Raw genomic sequence first — 25,666 nt, forward strand, 5'->3', positions numbered from 1 at the left:
TATATATATCCTATTTAAAGTGAAATAGGAGCGAAAAATCATACATATACACAGTTCTTGAATTAAAAGTCTTTAAGATGCTAAATTTAATATTATTTAGGATGTTAACTATCTTTCTTCATTCTTCTTACTGAATAAAAAGCTAGTTTTTTTTTTATCACCAAGTAATGCATGAAATTCGAAGTCATATTTATTAATTAAAAAATATCTCATTGAAAACTTTCTAACTAAATGAAGGAAACCAAAAATATCACGAATTTATAACGAAGGTTTATGTTTTTTTTAGAAGTTCCGGGTCGCTATGAACATAAATGGTGTAAATTTATGGCAAACTAGTCTAAAGAATGTAATGAAGAATTATCTAACATAAAACACATCCAAAATAACACAAATTTAATAAAAATAAAATCAAAACTAATCTTAAGTATCTATTGAAACTAACATAACAAATGAAGTTTAAAACAACAGAAATTTAATAAGAATGAAATCAAAACTAATCTAAAAAATTTAATGAAACCAACACAATAAATGAAATCTGAAATTGAACAAATTTAATAAGAATGAAATCGAAACTAGTATGAAAATTTAATGAAACTTACACCATAAATGAAGTCTAAAACAACACAAATTTAATACGAAGATTTACAGTGTTAGAAATTTGGTATCATTTATGATCCATAATGGAGTGTCTTGAATTTGCTACAACTTTAAATACAATACTAAGTACAACCACAATCGAACCTCTTTAAAATTTGGATTCATTTTAGTATGATTAATGTGAAGAATCAAATTAATTAAAGCGTAAGTATGGTTTGAGAAAGTATTTAACTATAGCTCCTGTGTTATGTGTATGGTACTGATATTATAAATCAACTTTGAATAGATTTTTCTGAGTTTCTATTTGTGATGCCTAATGAAACATATTTGTAATTTTTCTTTGGAAAAATTAAGAAATAGACTGAAATTTATAATTATTTTTCTTGTTGGGTAATATTATTTCTGCTAAGAGTTTAAGGAGTTAAAAATCCCCTACGTTTATCTCTCGTAAATTCCAGTAAGGCTTTTAAATACGTTAATCAAAAGTCAATCTAATTTGTAAAAATTATTTTGTATAAACACCTTTTCACTTTACGTATTTCGTGGCCCAGCGTTGCAGAAACAACACGATTCGTTACATAAGCGTTTTAATAAAATGTTCTGAATTCTACTACACTTTCTGGAACAACAATAACATATACTTGATAATATAAAAACTAAAAAAATACTGACTTAAAGAAAGTCGACTTCGTTACAAGTGCTGGAAAACAGGTGCCCATTCTCAAGACCTACCAGATATGAATAGCGAAAACAAAACAGATTTCATTCAAACATGTCTTTCACAAAACAGAGTTTTTTTTCTTCAAATTCCCATCTTGTGAATTTTGAGAATGGGTGCCTGCCTTCGAGCACTCGAAGCGTGTCTAATTTTTTCTCTTGATTATTTTTGAAGCTAGCAATTTCCCCCCATTATCAAGTATACGATAATATGGTTTAACTTAGTATTATATGGTTGAAGCAAATACGAAAGATTTTATGGCTCAACATGTTCCAAAATTCTTCACAATTTTGCCCTAAAAGTAACTTTGCCTAGATAGTCCTATACTTGAACTTATTTCTGGTTTTATTAAAGGAGAGCAAAGAATTGATGTCTAAAGTTTCCTTCTCGTTCCCTTGAGCGTTCTAGGCAGGGGGTGAAAAGAATAAAGACAGGAAGACACCAACTTCCTCAGGAAAATGATATCTTTATCGATTAATACGTTGAGGTACAGGAAAAAATTCTATTAGTTATATATTTGTATTTTGCGTGTGGGCGTCTGTTTGGTAGATAAAATATCCCAAGTGTTAATAGTAGTGTGTTAAGAGTATAAAGTTCAGACCATTTGATATGATTAAAAAAATGAACTGAGATTTAATTAAGAGAATAATTCAATGAAAATTCTAAAAGAAATAGAAATGACGCTCAAAAATAGTAAAGACTTAATCTTAAAATACAATGATATGTTACAATGATATGTTATACAATTGAACCTTAATTGTGTTCAAAATCAATAGTTCTTAATAAAAAACGACTATAACTGTCTCTATTTGTACTCTTTGCAATCAGAACACGCGTCTCAAGGTTATATGATTTCCTCACTATCTGCACTTTTTCCCTCTCCGTTACCATGGTTTCGGCAAGTTTTGCCTTTTCCCAAAGACAGACCTTTCACTAAGAAGTTGGAATGTACTGGCTGGGGGGGGATAATTTGCCAAAAACACTGTAAAGGAGAGGGGGAAGGAGTGAAGGGTGGAGAAATCCCGTAACTTTGAGATGCCTATTCAATTTAAAATGACAAGTAAATTTCAGTTTGGTGCAATGAGGAATTTGCAGACAACATTTAAAAACTTTAAAAACTGTATTACTAAATTGAACTTACGAACTTGCAATTCAAGAAAGTACTGCTCAACAAATGATTCTATGCACCGTTGAAAGTTAAGGAAAGACCATTGCTGTATAGGATTTAAGTAAACCATCGCGACTGCATATAGTTCCGTTTTATTTCGTAATCAAATTACGCAAATATTCCTTCCAAACAATATAAAAGCTTTTAAAAGTTAAACACGTCAGACAGAAATTTAATTCGTGCTATTTTTTACGATATACATCATAGAACTATTAAGAAAAGATTATAGTTTCGTAGTCTTACTGAAATCCTAGACTTGGCTACATATTTCGATAAACAAGGAGAACATTTGTGTTCCTGAAAAAGAAACAACTATATAACGTTGCAAGAGTATTGGATTTGATTGGATCCCTAAAATGATACGTCTTATGCTGACATGCCCTTAACAAATCGAATGCTAGATAAAGAATTGTTTTTACTTTTGTTTTACTGTAGAAGAAAATAGTCTGCAAGAAGCAATATTCATTATTCTTTCATCAGTTTCTTTAATTGCGAACTGAAAAAAATTACGATGTTTAGATATCATTTTTATTATTTAAAGCTGTGCAACGTCGTTTCAATAGTTGGCGATGTTGATATACGACCTTCGCATCCATTTGGCGTGCACTAAGATGCTAACAGTTTCTCTCCCTAGAAAGAATGGTTTTTTCTTAACTTATCTGAACGGAATGCAGCAACGGAATGCAGCTTTTTTTATTTTTCTGACTTATCTGAGGTCTTCATTGTACTTTTAATTTCATTTTTATTGTTTATTGCATCATAATGTGTTACAGCCATTGTTTAATATTACATATTAAATGTTGCGCCCAAGTATGACATTTGATCATATACCGAATTCTTTTTTTAAAAAATGAGATTATTACTTTTTTTCTTCTTAATGTAATAAAAAGTTATTCATTTATTAATTATTAAGTGTTTCGAATATCATTCGCATAGACATACTGAGATTTTTATCAATAGTAGTGGAATAGGGTGTGTACATCGCGATGGGTCTAATCATATACTGCACCACTGTCATTAAGAGAGTTGCTGTACATTTTAGTGCTTGTGTAGATTTGATTGAGCTTGTGTGCAGTCTGTTAGCCTTTTCGAAAGCTTTTTTTCCTTTATTTTCATTTTTTTTCTTCATTTTTTATTTTTTATTTTCATAATACTTTTTAAAGTATGAATAATTTGTTTGACTTGGCGATATACGATGCTACAAAAGAGGGGCAAATAGAGGAAGTGGTTTAGTTTAAAGTGTCGCAGTTTTGGCAAAATATTTACTCGGATGGACGAAATAGGTGGATTTTCTTTAATGTGGAAGAATATTTTTAAAAGTTATGCAATTTTACTTTAACTACGGCTCTTTTTTTTCTTATTTTAATATTTTACTATTTATCACATAATTTGTGAATAATATTTGAATGGAAAAAAAATTGCATATTCACTTGTCATGTGTTATGTTGTAATAGACATTATGTTAAATATTAATATTAATTGCTAAGATATTCATTTATTCACTTGCTTATTCTGTAACTTTTTATACTAAAGCAAATAGCTAATGCTAAAATTGATTAGTCTTGAAACTTTGCTATAGGTACTAATTGAAATAAAAAAATGCTATATATTAAAATGCAAAACGAATGGAAAAATGGTATGCTAGTTTGATTTAGAGAAATGTGAAAGAATCTATTATTGTCGCCAATAATGCTTTGCTAATTTTAGCGATACGTTGTTGATATATGTTCGGTGCTTGGAGCTTGACATGTACTTGGCGCGTACTTAGATGAAAAGAGGCTTCCTCCTTAGGGATTTGCAATTTTTAATATGAAATCAAAATTGACTCTTCCCCTTACACTTTTCCTTTAAAATTATTCCACTCAGTAATCGTTCACGATCAGTTTAAGAGCACATATAGTATACTTATATCGCAATTGGCGATTTTAAGCAAAATAAATATAGGAGTACCTATAATTGTATAAATTTATGTGATTTCAATTTTTGAAGTTATCTTTCGAGTATTTTAGAATGGAGAGTAAATCATAGTGAGTCAGAAAACAGTAATAAAAAAGCCTAGTTTTAAAGAAATAAGGAGATATTCTAGATATATTGCTTAATAATAGTGAATGAAAAAATTGCATTTGTCTAACCTTTGAATAGAAAAAAACTCGGATGTTCCTCAATGAGATAAATACCGTTAAACATTCGCTTATACTAATGTTAAAATATCTTTAGTTAAAAATTAAAATATTTGGAATAAAATTTACAATGTATTTTTATGTCATTTAAAAAAAACATCCATTTTTATATATCACAGAAATAAGTTGACAATATGCATCTATAATATAAGTCATTTATTTAAGTTACGAGGTTATATAAGTATTTATATATATTACGTTAAAATAAATGATACAAATCATAAAACAGTACCATAAAATGGAATAATTTTGTCCCAATTTTCCTTTTTTAAATACATTTAAACATATTCATCCTCTTTGCATATGTTTTACAAAATTTTTCACGAAACAGAAAAATTAACGAAATATTTAATAAATATTTCACAATTATATGTATTTTTTAAACTTTGTTCTCTTTTCATAAATATTATACTTTTAATGAATACTTTTAATGAATATACTCAATAAAATGTGACTTTCCTAGTTTCTTTTTCAACAACAGTTTTAATTGACTGATTTCGTTCAAAGTGTGCATTTTACTATATAAAACTTTCTTTAAAATTATTAAAAAAATATGTATCCTTTACAATTCAAACTTTTTTTTTACTATTATAAAATTAAATAATAAATAATTAATAAAAACTATTTTTTGTGTCGAATTATCTTTGAACAAACAAATTTTATAATTGTCTATACAAATTTAATAATTCGCTGAAAAGTTATCATTAAGGACGTCAAACTTTGGACCACTCTCCTGACACAACTAGGGAGACTCTACTTTCCAGATTGCGTTTTACATGTTAAATAGGGGAGGGGGGGTAAGAAATAGAAATTTGCAAAAAAAAGAACAGAAAGAGCGTTTTTGTGTCTGATTTCGTAATTTAGAATATCGTCTGCACTAATAAGCAAATTTGAGGTTATCCCTTTAAATCATTAAGATTTTGACCTAGTGCGTGAAGATTCGATCCATAAATACAAAAATTAGGAAGGCATATTGAATAACATATTACTTTTATCGATTCTTTTATTCACTGATCTATATAAATAAGGCTTGTACGCAATGGTGTTCTGCTTACAAAATGATACAAATTAACGTTATTCAGTAAACATGTTCACCACGTCTTACTAGTAGTATCGACATGTTGATAAAAGCATAAGTAGTATATTTTCATTGACTACTCGCTACTTAATGTTTTATATGTATCAAGATTTCAGAAATCTCAAAATTTTAACAAGGGCATCTTAGTCTACAAATTACGTGCCCGCATGGTACTTATAAATACTCAAGATTTTTCTTCGAATCTGTATTAATGGAAACATATAATTGTTTCTGTTCTTAAAATGTCGGAAAAATTGAACATTACTCGCATCAGCACTTTTATTATAGGTATAAATCAAAAGTGTTAAGTAATACATATGAATAATGAAGTATTAAGCATTGTTAATAAAATAAAGAAGTATCGAATAAGCACTGTTCTGCCGACGCATTTGGTTGTGTAAAAGAAAATTAAAAAATAATAAAGTAGTTTTGTTTTATAGATTCTTAGTTATAAAATTAAATTTGGTAACTTTTAGATCAAATATAAATTTTTTCTCCCTTCTTTTTTTTTATTGTCTGATGATTGCACATTTTGTCAAAATGTGAGGAGTATTCCCTGTTTAAATATTTACTTGCCCAGCCAGGCATTTAAGAATACAAAATCTATACCCAAATGGAATTTCTACACGCCCCAGTTATGTCGACTGAGATAATTTTTGAAGTCCTGATATGTATGTGTATTTTGTACGATGTATTACCAATGTACAGGTTCCGTATGAAGTTAACAAGAAGTTGTGTTAGGATTTTTAGGATTGGATTTTTTCCTTCTATTGAGCTGTAAAGAAGGAGATACTAGTTCATTTTGTCTTAATTTTTCATTATTAATTTTACATTTTAAGTTTAAAAAATAGATATTTTAGATACGTTTGAAAAAAAAGTATGGGTTTTAATAGATAATAAAGGGGGAGTTTAGATAATATAACGTAAAATAAGTGTTCTATTGTATAATCAATGAGGAATTTATATAATGTCTACAGTGAAATAAAGGTTTTATTGTAGAATAAGGGGGGAATTTAAATTATGTAACGTAAAATAAGGGTTTTATGGTATAATGAAGGGGAAATTAGGGTTACATAATATAAAATAAGGGTTTTAATGCCTAATAATGAGGGAATTTAGATAGCGTAAAGCAAAATAAGGGTTTTATTGTTTAATAAAGGGAGAGTTTAGATTATATAAGGAAAAATACGGGATTTATTATATAATAAAGGGAAAATTAAGATAATGTAAGGTAAAAAAAAAAGTCTTAGCGTATTCTAAAGATAAGGTCTTTAATCTATAATAAAAGGGGAAATTATCAAATTTTGATAAGTGTTTCATATTTATTGGTCACATCTAACGTTTATACAGCTGTTTAAGTAGCTAGTAATCTAACTCTTTGAGTAAAAGTATATAAGTAAGCATAGAAATATGAAAGGGCTTATTTATGAAACAGTACATGAGTAAATATATAATTATAAAAAGCCTATTTTGGAGTGATGACTTGCCTTTTGACCTGCCATTGTGTAAGTGGTTGTGTCTTGGTGCCCAGCTGCCATGGCCGCACTCTGCTGTTTTCTCCGGTTGGAGCAGGTGTTACACACCCACACCGACCTCTGAAACGATACAAAAGAGATTTTTAATTATAATTAAACATTCTTTTTGATTAGCAACAAATAGTACTTAGTAAAAAGTATAGATTTTTTATTTTTTTGTATAAACTTGACTTTCATAAGTGACGATCGCTAAAAAAAATTCTATTTTTTGACATTTCTTAACTTTCTTTTCTGTCATTTCTCATTTTTTAACGCCAACCAATTTTTATGATATGAAATTAATTGCTAGCATAAACAAAAACATAATTGTTTATTAATTTAAAATAGCTTTATCATTCATGATTGGCTAATGTGTTTTTACACATAATTATATCAGTAGGGATCATTTTTATTGACGCTAAGTTTTATTCTTCGATCCGGTTTTCATGATACCAACGCAAGTGGTATTTCCTCACCAAGAATATGACACTGACTAAAATTAAAATCGTTTGCGAAAAATCATGTATACCTTCTATAACATTTTGAAGTCAATGGAGGAAATCCCTAAGAAAGACTCACCTTCATTAACGACCATTTTACGGTGGAACAGAAGATGGTTCGCTCCCGAGAGGTTTTACTGTGTTATCTTTAGAAATTGCAAGTATTTTAAATAGACAATACAAATATTGGTTACGTTTGAGTTTTATTTAGCATCTTATAATAAATTCCTTGCTTGGTTGGCTCTAATGCCACTTGCCACACGGGCAAGCCTGCTTGGGGTAACCGAGCAAATTTTAGGCAGAGTGTGCGTTTCTTGTTTTTCATTGGCGCCATTTATGTACCAAGAATTCGACTTCCGCTACACCATACGTCGCACCCGTTTATAGGGCGGACCCATTCATTCATCCACAGATCGTAATTTTGACCTGAATCAGAGAACGATCGTTCTCCAATCCAGTACCCCAGTGGTATTGATTTGTTATGGGAACATGGAGGACTTTTGCGACTCGACAGATTTAACGTGCATCAGTCACTTTACTACACGAGGAGTCTTCGACCGGCGGGGATCGAACCCACGAATTCTCGGACATGGGCCCAGCGCCCTACCGACCAGGCTATCCCGGCCTGCATAAAGTCCTTAAGGAGAGTATCCCCCAATCAGGGTCTTGGGGTTTGGCCTTTGGAGCTGCAGTTTTACAAGCAACTACATCATAAAAAGAGCCAAGCGAAATCTGGCTGTCTAGAAATTTATTTTGGGATTCTGAAAGGGAATCGGTTACAAAAAATTCCTTTTCGTTATCGAACGTCATCCAAAAGGGAAATTTTAACAGATGGTGTTACATAGACTGCTTGGAATTTCGGGGATTTTCTTAATGAGTATATTTCTGAAAATTATGACTCACTAAATTCCAAAAATAATATTTTAATTTGAAAATTGACTTTTTATGACTTTATTTATAAGAAAAAGTGATTGCTACGTCTTAAAATTAATGAGCGAAATTTATTTTAAGCTATGAATTAACATAGAAAGATTTGTTTGAGATATTCTATATTACATAAATATACATGTTTATAAAATATTCTTAGCGTTCAAAAGGCATATTAGTTTTAAAAAAAATTTACTATTGATGAACATCAATTTCTGATATTTGGGAAAGATATTTCGTACATAGAAAATTAAAAATTGCAAAATTATTGTAACTATTCCAAATATGAATTTCAACTATTGTTTAAATTCATATTTGAAATAGTTCTAATAATTTTGCATTCAATATAAGGTATAAAAAAAATCATGCTATTTCGGGTAAATGAATCAAATAAAGTGTAAATAGCAATTTTTTATTGAATTTTATAAATACATAGCTAATATTTGTTAATTATAATTTAACAAATATTAATTTTGTAAATTAATTCATTATTAAACATACTAATCAAGTTCGTTTCTTAAATGACAGGATAACTATTGCTATCTAAACTATTACAATATCAATAGAAGATATAATTCCAGTAAGTTAAGCAATATTTCAATTTATTATTGATTTTTTTTGCTCCCTTTAAGGTATGAATACTCTAAATTTGAGAATTTGAAAAATCAGAAGAGAAATATTAATTTGTATGAAATAAAATTAACATGGTGCATGTTTCTTTTAAAGAGAGCAATTATAAAATATAATCTTTCGAAGCATTACACATTGCAAAAATAATCAGAATGAAATTGATTACAGTAATCACTCTTCAATTAAGATAGTAATTGCGGTAGTGAATCACTCTGAATTCAGTATTATATGCAATTATGATTATTTGCAATCAAAATAATAAATTTAGTTAAGATTAAATGCGATCATAATTGTATGAAATGGAAGGTTTATTATTGGTTGTAATCTCTGCTTTATACTATGTATATTCGTGATTATTATTGCTTTAATTGTAAACTATGATTGCTAATAAACATGATAAAAATTTTGATCGTTAATCATTATGGCTTGCAATCACGATTACAAGTAATCAATTGTAGCAATTATAATTATTTGCTCTGTTACTTCAAAAAAAGTAACATATTTCTGTTCATTAATGACGATAACAACTTGGAATGCATAATTTCAACTTTTTGACAGTAATGTTATCCTATCTCTAGGAAATTATAATGCATAAAGACATAAATGAATAAAAGTGCCTTGCAACATGATTTATAGAAATGCAATTCTCAATTAAGCTTCACTCTCTTTCTTCTTATAAGATTATAATCTTAAGTCCAATGACAAGATAATGCAAATGCCATTCTTGCAAGATTAAAATCACTATTTAATTGACAAAGTGAATTGCAAATGGCTTCCAATTGAAAACAAGGGAGGAATTTCATTGGTTATTGGGAGTTAAATAAGACTTATCTGTCTGGAGATGAGACAGTCTGTTGTTTGAAATGTTTAGAATTTTATTAACCATTTAAGGTATAGTTCTAAAGGTAAGACAAAAAAATTTACAATGCATTTATTATTAGTTAATTTTCTCACATTTTTAATTCTTCTCTCTTTTACTTTTGAAAGATGCAAATTAGAACATTTGAGACTGTTTCATTTAAAATGCTATGGTAAATAACTTTGCCTTTCAAAATAGCGCTCATTTTAGAAATGTACTATACATTCTCAATTTTTTTTTAATAATTATAGAATTTACACAGACCACAGTGTTTGATTACCGCATTGTTAAAAAATGTCACCTGTAGACTACGGTCAGTGATCAGCAAAAAGTACACTAGTTACTGCCCGTAAAAATAAAATTATGCTCATAAAGCTATTTATACTCTAAAAATACAAATCTGCCAAAGAGTGTTTTTTCTCTCGAAAATTAAATTGCCCTTGACAGAAAATTAGCATTATACTCGTAAATGTTATCTTCAGTCCGGGCGTTGTTTTAGACTCATGCTATTGGTTTGTGTGATCAAAGCGAACGATTCAAAGTATACGTCAGTGAGTGAAAGAGTCCGTGGTCATTAATGTGAGAGTTCGTTCTCCGGTGCAGCGGTTCCATATCTTTGGCACCGTGACCAAACATAGCACCGCTTTTGATTGAGATTTCTACATCCATTTTAGAAAAAATAAATTTAAACAATTACTTCGTAACTAAGTACTCATTTCCATAAAAATACAAAATGAATCTTACTAAATGCTTAACGTATAGCGAACTATAGAGATGTCAAAGTAAGAAGCTGAACAAGTTCACTGCCCACTATCATTTAATTCATTTTTGTTTGCACCATTCCTATTTTCCAATTCTTATTCCTGTCCAAATGGAAACATATTTCTATTGGCTGAATCTATAACTGATTAATCATTGATGTACTTTTATTGGACAGGCAAGTGAAGTGGCGTCAGTCTTTATTCAACTCTACTTAAATTATTACTTAAGACAACAAAATGAATCAAAATAAATACAATGTGACGTAGTGTGGGGCATCTCGATCGTTGTTGAAACACGGCATTTGTTTGCGTTAGAAACTCTGTCCTTTCCATTCTATTTTGAGTAAGCCAAGCCCGTCAAGTATCAATTCTTTTAAGTGACACATTCTATATTCTTACACAAGAATTCTTTCCCTATGATTTTAATTCCATCACACTATATTTCTTACTTAACACAACGACGAACACAAAGCCATGTGGAACATAAACAAACTAATTATGCTTCAAAGTTGCCAGGTACACAAAACTAAAATATGTCGAAGTTCGAATAAAATACATAAACAAATAATAAATCTAAGTTAAGTAATAGTAGACGAGAAAGAATTATATTTCAATAAATTCGGTGCGTGACATGACGCAGTATTTAACTATATTAACGTTAACTGACATTCTAACTTATCTGGAGAAACTAAGCTTAACTTTAACGCATCCATTTTGCTAATAAACGATCAGATGTGTGAATATACGTGATCACGTGTGTGGATATACGTGATCGTCTTCTTCTTGAAAAGCAAGTACAAGTTTAAATTATTTAACACAACTTAAATGTTTGCTTAACACAACGTAAAACACTAGAGTTCATGCTGCCATATAAGAGAAATATATGCATAGATAATATTTCTTTGCATCGCGCTTTTATCTTTTGAAAATTTTAGAAATCTTCAAAGTCTTAGTATCTATATATTTTAGAACAACACTGAGGAACAGTTTGATTTAACGATGCGAAGAAAAATAGCGACTTATTGTTGTATTGATCATTATGTATAAAATATATAAAGGATCTTTGTCTTGTTTTAGAAATTGAATGCTTGAAAGACAATATTTTTAGTATATATGATAAAATCCCTAATCAGTATAACACTTCAGTATAAAATATCTTTGAGTAGAATGGCAAAGGCAATTAAAAGCCTTCTCGTGCATTGATGATAACTAATATTATCTTTGAAGCTTCACCGGGAAATTGTTATTGAAATGATATCCCATAACATCATTCGCGTAACCATACCAAATATTTAACAACACAGTAAAATCCTAACTCTATGAATAAATTGACCACCGGAAGTGTCTTATTGTGAAATGGTTCGCTATAAAGTGGGCTTTTGTATAGCTTCGAGTGATGTTTCATAAAATTAATGACGCCTGTTCATCATATTTGTAATGATTTTAACTGGAGGCTCTCCTTGTATTCAAACAAGTGAGAACATTTTTAGTTGCTTGAAATAGTGTCATAATTTGAATGGACTGTCGGAGAAATTATACAAACAGCTTTTGAGGACATTACTGAAGGTCATAGAAAGGACACATTGAGGCGAGATGAAAGGTTATGGGTGACAATTGTAAGTACTGAACAAGATTTGATAATATGTATATTGGCTTAAGGGCATTTCACAAAAGGTTGGAACGTAACATCTTCAAACTCGGACAACAATTCTGTTTAAATTTAGTTCATAGTAAATATTTTTGAGAAATTTAACATCACTGTTTAGTGACAGGGATTACAATTATTATTTTTTGGTGCCAAGTGCAGTAATATACTAATATGAATTACAGTTAAAAAGATTTGATTAATAATTTTTAACTTAACTAGGCAAAAATATTACAGTTATAATCTCTCTCTCTCTCTCTCTCTCTCTCTCCGCAAATTCGGAAAAAGACTATAAAAGGCTATAAATAACATTTAAAATCACAAATCAAAATGGCGCAAAGGCAGATAAAACCAAATTTGTCTTATTTAAATTCAGAAAGTCAGAAATACAATTCTAGCTGAAAACGAAGAATATTTTAAGATATGTGTGTTAGCAAGAGGACACTTCATCAGGGGGACACACTGCCTGCCAACACAAGGGAGCCTTTCTGTCGTCAATGGAAATGCTAAAAATTGACTCTGCCCCGAATGATTAAACAAATAGGAAAAAGAAATTAGAAAATTTGAAATGTGAATGCAATGAAAAAGTAATGATTAAAAAATACAATTACAAAATACAAAAATACAATTAAAGTACACAGAATAAAACTTAATAATGAAACGCCAACATAAAGGAAAAATAAAGTTACAGTTAAAATAACCAAATCCAAATAAAATATAAATTGCCTAATCAGTAAGAAAACTTTAGAAATAAATCAAGTGCTGACCCCTTTTGAAAATCCTGCAAAATAAAGCAAAAAGCTATATATATGGGTGATTCTCACGAAATATGACAATTCACTGTCCCTTGCTGCAAGATCTAATACTATAATACGAAAAGAACTTTTTTTTAAAAAATTAATAAACAGCATTGCTGTTAGCATTTTAAAATGACTTTGCACTAGCGTTGGCTGTTTTGCCGAAAGTTAAAAAATTTAATTGAACTCCAAATTGTCATTTTCCTGGCATGTCCCAAACAATATTTCCAATAATAACTAGCTTCAAAACTTCCCATACATTTTTCAATATCTATTTTTTTTTCAACCGGTGTAATCATTTCTAGAACAAACGCAGCGGTATTATTTACAAACTTAAAATGATTTTTTCAGTCAATAATTTGTTTGTCCCAAGAAAATCTATCATTTTCCCGGCTACTTTTATTTAGTGGTTTATAACCAAAATAGATAGAGCAAGCAATCAATATCTTATGTTAATAGATTGATTAGATACCGTCCTATATGAACATGTCTTGTTGCATGAATAAAGAACCAATTTTCTGGTTCAAAATCTATTTCAAAATTTTTTTCAAGGAGAGTAGGTTTTTGTGTTGTCATTTTCCTGGCTTCTTGAAATCATTAATAACATAAACTACATAGATTTATCTGAGTTATTTTAAGAAATACTGTTGTTTTCCGCAGAATATAAACGTCTTAGGTCAAAATATAAAACTAAAGTAAAGTTATATGCTATAAAATGGCGAATTTGTCATTATCCTGGCTGTCATTTTCCTGGCTTATGAGTGCCAGGACAAGTGTTACCAGAAATTTTTTTTAACTGCTAAGGAGGGAAATATTAACCTAATACCAAGTTTGTGTATGATTATAATATGCTTGGATCTAATCAAAGTTATTTATTTATTTAATGATTGATTATTGTACACAATTTTATTCTGTACATATCAGCAACAAAATTTTGTTTGTTTCTTTTACAGTGGATGAAAATAATTAATTCAAGCAATTTATGGTCCATCTAACATGAAGGTTTAAGTTGAGTTACTTACTATTGACTTAAAATGACTGTTTTTTGAACTTCTAAGCTAATATGTCATTTTCCTGGATTCAAGATTTGGTGAATTTCTATTTTTTTTCTCTTAAGCAAATGTCAATAAACTACACTGCAGTCTGTAAGATATTAATAAGTGTAACTAAAGAAGTATACAAAAAAAAAATTATATTATTCTGAAGACTTTAAATTTGAAGAAATTTTTTGGTCCGAATTGTCATGTTCAAAAAGAATCACCCATATAGATATATATTTGTGCCAAGAAACAACAATTATTGCGAAGCAATAATCGGAGTTGTTGAGCGTCAGCGAACAGAGGGGCTCAGTCCCTCAGTAGAACTCTAAAAGACATACATATCAACCAGTTGTTCCACAGAATAAATATATAAATTCAAAGAGATTATAAATAATAGTTGAAATAAATATGTTAAACTGAATAATACAAAAATACTTTTTATGATTGAATTGCAACTGAGAAATCATATTTCTTTCCCATTTAATGGATTACAAAAATTATATATTAAGATTTTTTTCACTCAAATGTGCAGGCTTTTAGAAATGTTGTTAATGTAAAAATATTAGATTTACCATCATTTTTTGCAGATTTTAATTAAAATAAAAATAAGCATAAAAAAATAAGAAATTTGATTTAAGTAATCTCTTGTACAAATTTATGGCATATAAATATTTCAATATTTAAGCCTACTAAAATCTGCTTCATGTCCAAATTTTGAAGAAAAAAAAATTAAAATTTATCTTTTTTATGTAATTACTGATAATAACTAAAAAGTTAATCATTCTTATCTAGTGCTTTTAGTTAATTAAAATAATATAATAAATTATTACATAAATTGTGTTAAGTTCTTCAATAATTTGTTTTTCAATGTNATTTATTTTGCAATATGCTGCTTATTGTGCAAAATGCCAAATTTATATTACTCTCAATTTTGAATTTTTTATCGCTTTACATTACTTTTCTATTGCTAGGCAGAATAGGTGTTCCATATCAGCACTGTTGTTAGTGAGCAAAAGTATTAAATAAATTGCCCAATCAACGCCGAGATTCAAACCTCAGTCGCCGTATTGGGTAGCAAATGCTCTAACAATTGTGCCAGCCGGTTTTTGGGATTCGAACTTGAAATGCAAACCCGTTGTTATAGCACGCTAAAATTATTTTATTATTAATCCTTTAGCTTACTTTAAACTTCAGTTTCTGGTGATTTTTAATTTAATTATTAAAAACTATGAGTATGAAAAATAAAAAACAAGAGAAAAAATATAATTTTATCATAAACAAGATAACTTTTTAAAACAAATAATCATTCTTCATAGACTTCTGTCGTTCAACACTTTTAAATGTACACAGAATGAGAAGCGAGACTAATTTTAATAATTTATCGCATATAAACTACAGATGTAAAACAAAGGACCAAAGAAGTTTGAATGCCTTTGTGAATAGAATTTACACAAAAGCAACTCCCTTTCTGCAAAAGAAGAAACAAAAACCTCATTCGACCATTTTGATGATAATAGGGAAGTAACATAGAATTTATCTTTCCGGGAATTTTTTTAAACCGATAATCATAGCAATCCCGAAGAGTATACGAACTCAACTGAACGAACATTTTGGCGTTTAAGACATACACTTTCTTTTGTGCCACAATAAAATTTTGATAAAATTAAGTCAAGTTGTAGTAAATTCGGGATAGACCCTTATGATGTAGGGAAGTTATTTTTGTCTCTTTTTCGCCTATTTGACACACGGAGAAGAAAAAAATTCTGGTAAAATTGCCGTCCTGTACGGTAATGACATTTCTGATTTAAATGTTTTTTTATCTGGTAATAAAAAACAAAATATACGTTATTTAATCTATTCATTTATTCATTTTTTCGTTCATAATTATAGCTCTTATTACCACACATTTAGTAAATAATACAAAACTTTAAAGTAAATTAAACCGAAAAAATGACTTTTATGAAATTCTCTAAGACATCATAATAAAATTACCGCATATTTTAATACACTTTTATAATTATTCATGCTACGCGGTATTGCTGTTTTTACCAAACTCATTACCAAAGTACTTCGGTAAGAATGACCGAGCTTTTTGGGGATACCCGTGGAGAAACGCCGCAAATTTTACCATAATCTGCAAAGCAATTTTCAACCGAGCCCGGAAGACAAGGAAATTTCTGGATTAGTGTTAGAACAAAATTACTGGAGTTAAGAACTTTTTAAATGAATTTAATCCACATTTGCTTTAAATAGAGAAGAAAACCGCGAAAAACACCCATGAGGACTATGGTTCTTGAACATTCCGTGACTATACTGCCGTGCAATTGAAAAGACAATGAAAATGCCTCAAGATGGATTTCTAAAAATGTGGCTAGTCAACTATTTTCTTTCTATTGCTTGTGATAGGAACGATAAAATAAAATTTCAGAAGCTGATAAAATAAAAATAAATTACTTTTATTTATTTATTTATTTTGCAATATGCTGCTTATTGTGCAAAATGCCAAATTTATATTAATCTCAATTTTGAATTTTTTATCGCTTTACATTACTTTTCTATTGCTAGGCAGAATAGGTGTTCCATATCAGCACTGTTGTTAGTGAGCAAAAGTATTACATAAATTGCCCAATCAACGACGAGATTCAAACCTCAGTCGCCGTATTGGGTAGCAAATGCTCTAACAATTGTGCCAGCCGGTTTTTGGGATTCGAACTTGAAATGCAAACCCGTTGTTATAGCACGCTAAAATTATTTTATTATTAATCCTTTAGCTTACTTTAAACTTCAGTTTCTGGTGATTTTTAATTTAATTATTAAAAACTATGAGTATGAAAAATAAAAAACAAGAGAAAAAATATAATTTTATCATAAACAAGATAACTTTTTAAAACAAATAATCATTCTTCATAGACTTCTGTCGTTCAACACTTTTAAATGTACACAGAATGAGAAGCGAGACTAATTTTAATAATTTATCGCATATAAACTACAGATGTAAAACAAAGGACCAAAGAAGTTTGAATGCCTTTGTGAATAGAATTTACACAAAAGCAACTCCCTTTCTGCAAAAGAAGAAACAAAAACCTCATTCGACCATTTTGATGATAATAGGGAAGTAACATAGAATTTATCTTTCCGGGAATTTTTTTAAACCGATAATCATAGCAATCCCGAAGAGTATACGAACTCAACTGAACGAACATTTTGGCGTTTAAGACATGCACTTTATTTTGTGCCACAATAAAATTTAGATAAAATTAAGTCGAGTTGTAGTAAATTCGGGATAGACCCTTATGATGTAGGGAAGTTATTTTTGTCTCTTTTTCGCCTATTTGACACACGGAGAAGAAAAAAATTCTGGTAAAATTGCCGTCCTATACGGTAATGACATTTCTGATTTAAAATTTTTTTTTATCTAGTAATAAAAACCAAAATATATGTTATTTAATCTATTCATTTATTCATTTTTTCGTTCATAATTATAGTTCTTATTACCACACATTTAGTAAATAATACAAAACTTTAAAGTAAATTAAACCGGAAAAAGGATTTTTATGAAATTCTCTAAGACATCATAATAAAATTACCGTATATTTTAATACCCATTTATAATTATTCATGCTACGCGGTATTGCTGTTTTTACCAAACTCATTACCAAAGTACTTCGGTAAAAATTACCGAGCTTTTTGGGGATACCCGTGGAGAAACGCCGCAAATTTTACCATAATCTGGTAGTTTTGAAAATACTTTTTTTATTTATCAGTGGATGGAATTCATATGTCGATTTAATTAAGACGAAGTACCTCAAATATTATTCTATGAGTTTTAGAATTCTTAGTTTAAAAAAAAAAAAACTTTTAGATTTTTTATGAGCAGTTAGAAATTGCTGAGAGCTTTGAAGGTTCAGTGGTTAAGTCAGAATAAAGAACTGGGATTCCTGTGGAGGTTAGAAACCCACTCAGTTTCATATCGAAGGATATCCGTTTATCTCGGAAGAAAAGGCGACCTCTGTCTGACCACATTGTCACAATCATGTCATGTGACTCGGAATGGTGGAGCCGTCCGTGACCCCCCTGGCTCACAGCGGGCTGTTGCAGGAATACTTTACTTCTCATAAACAAAATTCAAAACTGAATTTTTTCAAAGCCATTTTACAAAGTTGTTAACTGATGATTGGGAACTCATGTTAAGAAAGTATACTCTCAAAGTTAAAGGGACTCGAAAAAAATTTCGAGATAACAAGTTGACAACTAAATATGTTCTGAGAAACGAAAGAATATATTTAAAGACAGTACTCTAGAAAGTTGAGTCATTAAAAACATAAAAATAACTACTCATAAATATGTATGTAATGAGAGTCGACTGTAAGTCTAAATATAACAATGATCATTTTATTTTTAAAATGAAGACAAAAATAATTATGCATTAAATAGAAAATAATTGGTTCACAATAAACTTACATTGTGATTTTTCTGAAAAAATTCATTTTCTATTTCGTAAAATACCCGATTTAACAAGATTTTAAGAAGAAACTCTTCGACGTAAGGAATTCAAATTGACATTATATGGATATGTAATACGAAGAGGAAAAATATTTTTTGACAAAACAAGATTTTCGAGGTATCGAGAGTATACCGTAATTTTATATCTTCAAAAGCAGTACTCAAATATCCTTTTACAAAATTCTTTAAAATATTATTTCACGAAACTGGTAGTTGGTGTGAAGTTTAAGTGCCTTTAAATCGTTGTTTAAGAATATAATAGTAACGTTTTCAAAAGAATTGAAAAAAGTATTTTTGCCTTATATATATTCTTCTTAAAATTTCTTTTTGAAAAATAAAAGCAAAACTAATTTATTTTTGTATTTCTCCTTCAGTCTTTATACTATGATTAAAAAATCAAAAATATTATTTTTAAAAGAACTTCTGTACCCAATCATGATAAATTTCCTTCTGATACAAGAGTATCCCATTTCTATCAATATCTGATTAAAATCTAAAAATAGTTTGCTTACTTGTGTAATGCTTCGACTCGTGGCATAAAATATTTCATTATATATTTTCAACATAAAATATCTCAAATAGTTACATTGCCGTCGGGCTAAGTGATCGGATTTTTCATCGCCTCTCCCATATGAACCAAATATCGTCTAAAAAAACTTTTAGCCTAACCAAAATGAATTTTTCTTTTTGGAATGTTATTTTTAATGCAGACGTTTATAAACCAGTATATAAAATTTCAAATTAATAATTAATTCATTAGAGATTAAAGTTCAAAGCAAAAGAGAGTTGTAACTCAGCTTAAATATGTTCATAAGGGGTATAAGCGCTCGTGCGTTGTCTCTGACAACTGAATGGGATTAGAATGGCGTTCCAGCCCTACTTAAATGAAAGGTTTAAATGAGCAAGCTGTAAACTGTGAGGCTGGCAGCAGAATTTACGGACTGAATCTCCAGCACTATCTTCAATAATCTAAATTTTTCTTCATTCATCCAAATTTATCTTCATTTATCCTAATTTGTCTGCGACTTTAACGCAGTCAAATTAAAATTATATTATTTTAAAAATTCAGCTTAATCTAAGAAATTTGTAGCAAAATTCTTCAAGGTACTTAAAAACTACACAAAAAAATTCATATCTCTTTAACTTAATTTGAATGCAAAATGATACAAAAAAATAAAGTGAATCCTTATAGAGAATAAGTCAGTAATCAACTGAAACGAAAAGATTCTTTACGTTGCGGTGTTCTCTCAACTAAACATTACAATTTTGATTAGAAACAAGTTAAAAAATGTTTTTAAAATGAGTCTCAGAAATTTTTGTTTCCATTTTGTTTTCACAATCTGAGGCGAAAAATAATCTTGCAGGTGTTGTGCTGAAGAGTTTGTGTGTATGCGGTAATTTCTTTTATATTTTGTCTACCCATCTCTTTTTACAAAAGGTGTTGTATAAATGCTCACTTCATTCTTCAATCAATACTTTATTTTTAAATTGTACAAAGTTTACAATGTACAATAGTTCGAATTTAATGAGTACGTTTTTTTTTCTCCAATTCCCACCTGACAGACACTCGTCACTCAGGTATCAGATTAGTTGGCCACTCATTCAGGGGCACCCCAATAGGTAGGCCAACGTTGCAGTTAACAGAACGTTAAACAGAATTCGACATCTAAAATTTCGTCCGTGGTAGAACATTTCCTTAAATCCCTGAAGTACGACATCTGTTTCTAGCCATCTATAAAAATCTAATGATGTTTTCCATTGTTGTCGGTGCATTTTTATTGGCCGGAAAATCACATAGTGGCATTACCCACATTAATTTTTTCATTGGTTTGGTAGCCATCAGCATAACATTCATGTAAGTCATAAAGTTATTGTTTTCCTATAAATATTTTTGATTACCTAATTTAAAAGTATTTACCTTTTCAGTTAATATTACGTTTTTGATTTTGCTTGTTTTCTAAATTAAGAGTTTAAGATAATTGTTAATAACGCATAATTCTACGTTACATTTTAAGATCAAGCTACTGAAATCGGTGTCTGATCTTATTAGCAGTTTTACAATTACTACTTTTGGCAAAAATTACATTAATCTACTAATATGAATGAGGGTTAAAGAGATTCGTTAAATGGTTTAGAACTTCTAATTTAGAACTTTAAGCTTCATGCGCAAAGAGATGAATGCAAAAATTGTATTTAAAACGTATCTGTTTGGTAAGCGAAAATATTTAATTACAGTCGTGAACTAACCAAACTTGTTATAATAATATACTTTTAATTTTAAACGTCATTTTAAAGAATGATTTCTTAGAAAAATGATTTATGTTCACTAATAAAACTTGGACGCGGGAGGTGGTGGCACAAGTGTTCTTTTTAGTGCATCTTATCTTTAGTTGACTGGATAAATATGTTCATGAAGTGTTAAAAATATCTATGCCAAGAAACATCAATTATTGCGAAACAATCATCGGGGGTTGGTGAGCGTCATTGAACATTGAGCTCAGCCCATAGTAGAACTATAAAATACAGACATATCGACCCTTTGTTCCTCCATGGTATAGAATTAAAGTATATTTATAATAGATTATAAGTAAAATAATTATGCTAAACTGAGAAATGCATAAAGGGTTAGTGAGCATCAGCGAGCAGAGAGTTTATAGTCTCCTGGTAATCTATATTTTATGTACAGTTTTAGTTTCAAGTTTAAGACCGTGACTGCGGGCTCAAATTTATTGCCAAAGATCAACCAGAGCGTACGAAATTGCTACGAATCCATCTAAGTGTCAATTAAGGGTTTATCTATCAAAGCCAGAATGGCTTGTCAAAGGGTTGCTTCCCACAATAGTGACATTCTAGTCATTTACATAATTTAGAATGCAATATTAACGGGCTGTATGTGTAGTTGACACCATAAGACAGATCCTATTGTTTCTGGTTAAGCCAAACATGCTATGACACGCTTTAAATGACATGCAATCTACCCGAAATTATTTCTAATGCGTATTTACGTATTCAGAAACATCCAGCAATGAAAGCGCCTGCTTTCCACAAATATTTTTATTCTGTAGTTTTATCAACTTTTAATGTGAATAGAAAAATCTTAAAGTCTTTATATTATATCTATTGGGTTGTGCACAAAATAATTTCGTTTCATCCCAACAAACGACTTCATTGGATTTTTTTTTCATAGCCATCTTTACACTTTATTTGTATAATTACTATAAATTTTGAAAACTGAGCCGTGATGATGACTCAGGATAGTGCATTCGCCTTCCAATGAGGTGAATCGGGTTCGAATCCTACACATACATTACACCGACCACAGTGCTGACGCAAAATATCCTCAGTGGTAGACGGATCATGGGTTAGAGTCCCCTTTCGGTCAGGCTAACCATGGGAAATTTTCGTGGCTTTCCTCTCCATGTAACTCAAAAGCTGGTTATTTCCATCGAAAAATCCTCAACAAAGGCAAATGTCTCCCAATACTTGATCTAGGAGTTCCTTTGACTTCTGAATTAGTTTCAAAATTACAAGACTACGGATTTGATAGTCTAAAACTCAAAATTGGGTCGCCTGTTCAACGACGGTTATAAAATACATAATTTATTTAAAAAAAATGTATTCATTGTAAGAAAATAGTCTTCCACTTTCATAAGGAAATAGCAACATTATTACCTAATTGACCCATTTATTCTCATTTCTACAAACATTTAAAATCATGCCGCGATAAAAGCGTCTGTTTTTTTACATACTTTTTTATACAGTACCTTTTATTAACTTTCAAAATGAATAATAAAGTTTTTATCCCCCATATCTGGACTATTAATTTTCTATCACTGGGAAAGTTCTCGAAAATCAGTTTGATACTTGAATCACGCTACTGTACAAATGCGTTGCAACTTTATAAGGATTTCAATTTAGCCATATTTGCGTAGTATTGTGCAATCAGGTTTGAGATGGATTATTATGCACGATAATATGGTTCAATTTATCAAAATAATTAGCTGGCAATAAGTTTTTAATGTCAAAATTTTTAATAACGTAGAATGTATACATCCTTCCTGCTTTTAGAAGCTCTCCCGACAGTTAACAGAAATTTGTTATTGTGTCAAATAAACTATACTTTTGTGCAAATTAATCCTACTTCAGCAAGATTTCATGATGGAACTTGAACTGAAACATGAAGCAATTTTGAAAATTATTCATCACGCTTGTTTGTAGTTCAATTACTCACTGTTGGAAATTTTATTCTACAATTACAGTAAAATACAGTTTGTTCATCCAATTAACCGTAAAAATTACGGTAAGGAATGTTTTTCACTTAACGGGTGTGAAACCAATCACAATTAGTATGGTTAAAAAATATGATTACAAAACGATACGGTTTTTAACCATTTATAACTAGCAAGGTTTCAAAATCATACAAAAATTTAACTGAACATTAGAGCTAGGCTTTTCCTTAGGTAACGGGCATGTGCAGGTAACCTACCTTGGGTGAGTTTGGTAACCTACCTTGGTTCAATTATTAATGATACTAATAATAATTTAGAAGAAATCAGGGAGGATACAAAAACAAAATACTCGAGGATACAAAAACAAAATAAATGTTTTTATTTATACCAATACTAATTCAAGAACAAACTTTTCATTATGGAAATCAAGTTTAAAGATCAAAAAAACACAATGAACTCTGACGAATCTAACCAAATATTCTTCGAAAGGAAAACTTTGAGAAGAATTTTCGTACCAATTTAAGTAAATAATAAACAGTGAAATATAGTTAACTTGACTATTCAATCGGATAAAAAAACATAATTCGATTTATTTAATTCGGTTGTTTGGCCTGGGCACAATGAAAGACTGAATGTTAATAAAAATCTGAGAAAACTTTTAAATTTGAAACCTTTGGACTCGAGACCAAGAGAAAGAGATGGTTAAGCGATACCCATCGAAGATCTAACCACCTTGAAGGTGAAAAACTGAAAAGCCAAAAATAGGAAAGTCAGAAACGATATTTTTCGGCAGGCCAAGGCTCACAGCGGGCTGTAGTGCTGTATAAGTAAGTAAGTAAGGCACACATGGTATCATTGTTAAATGTAGTGTTTCTCAACCCGATTTACTCGAAAAACCGGCAAAATACTTCAGGTGTTTTATCACGGACCTATAAGGTTAGTAGTTTGGACAATTGGAATAATTTTTACGCACACACGATTATGGCATTTAAATAATTTTTTAACCAGTTTGTTTCTAATCATTCATTTGCTCTATAGAATGAAAAATATGTTGAGCCTAAAAATATTTAAGCATGAATAAAATTTTGATTCATTCTAAGACAGATATGAATCGGTGAGCGAATGATTCAGAATGAATGGTTCTAATATCAAAGCTCAACTTTAAACTGAACTTTCTGACAGTGCATGAATAAATTTGACTTAAGTTCCAAAGAGCATTAAAATCTAATATCAAATAACTGAATCGCTCACAAGATAATACGAGGTAATAATGTTTCCTTTCCCAAAAATAAAATAAATTCCGTAGCGCAGCATTTCATCCATTCTCTTTCACATCGTATAGCACATGGAGCTAAAAATAAATACGTGTCATAATACTTCTTTTGCATGATAAGGAACAATAATGGACCTCTGGAGACAAGCTATATCTTTCGAAGAGAGTTTGGACTACGCCTTATGTAGCAGGGCATTCATAACAACCTATTTTTAACGCTATATTAGATGTTGTTGTTGTTGTAAGAAATAGGAGGTGTCTTTTTCTTTTAATAGTTGAATGCTTCTGAGGACGCTATTTTTTATTTTATTTTAATATTTTATAATCGTCATTGAACAGCCAATCCAATTTTCGAGTTTACAACTACTAACATTCAACTCCATAGCGTTAGGAGAAATTTGCATTCGTGGAAGACTTTATGAGGGAATCAGCACGCGTTTGCGTCACATGGAGTGGAAAATCAAGAAAACTTCCCACGGTTACCTTGACGGCAAGCGGACTCTAACCCATGATCCGTCTATCACTGAGGATATTTCATGTCAGCAACGTTGTCAGTGTGCTCAGGGTGCGGAATTCGATTCGACCAGCCATCGCTGAGATTCGAACCCGGTTCACCTCATTGGAAAGCGAGCGCTCAATCTCCTGAGCCACAGCGACTTAGGATACTTATTTTATTTTATCACCATTCTTGAACAGCCAACCCAATTTTGAGTTCCCGACTACCGATGCTCAACTCCGTACGGAATCCGTGTATATTCGTATTTAGGATACTAATTAAACCGATTGTTTTTTGAAAGATATAAAATTACTTTTAGAGTAAAATTCAAATAACTAGTGGATTACTACACCTGTTCGCTAGCTCTCCACAACCCCCCGGAGATTGCTATGCAATTTTATATTTCGTTTTTCAGTGAAATAACATTAATAATGAATAAAATAATTTTTGCTGAACCAGCATAAGTATAATTAAAACATACTTTAGAACACATTATTTGTTGATAAGAACTATTAGCTTTTAACTTTTTAATTCTTTCCAAATAATAGCTCAGTTTGTTTTAGCTTTTCATTATGATATACATAGGGAACAATAAAATGAAGCTTATCTTTAGGCTTTTGAGTATATTTTGATTTATTTTAGGAAGCTTAATGGTTTCGGTAATATTAAATGTTTGTTTCTTAAAAATTTATCTTAAAAAGTTTCGATTAATAATGAATTTGTTGCAGTTGTATTTTTTGAATACTAAGAC

The 25,666-nt window shown here is 30.0% G+C and overlaps 1 protein-coding gene across 11 annotated transcripts in view; it reads right to left on the minus strand.

The window, feature by feature from the left end:
- LOC107436973 (uncharacterized) overlaps positions 1-25,666 on the minus strand; it is a 264,017-nt gene that overhangs the window by 152,472 nt on the left and 85,879 nt on the right. For all 11 annotated transcript variants that reach the window (XR_011637864.1, XR_011637865.1, XR_006225062.2 and 8 more), the window contains exon 3: positions 7,229-7,336. Coding sequence is in view for 3 of the 11 variants with exons in the window: in XM_043041297.2 (XP_042897231.1) it covers positions 7,229-7,336 (108 nt within the window). In the remaining 8 variants the exon portion in view is untranslated. The remainder of the gene's footprint in view (positions 1-7,228; positions 7,337-25,666) is intronic.

Source organism: Parasteatoda tepidariorum, chromosome 10 (assembly GCF_043381705.1).
Source record: "Parasteatoda tepidariorum isolate YZ-2023 chromosome 10, CAS_Ptep_4.0, whole genome shotgun sequence".
NCBI lineage: Eukaryota > Metazoa > Arthropoda > Arachnida > Araneae > Theridiidae > Parasteatoda > Parasteatoda tepidariorum.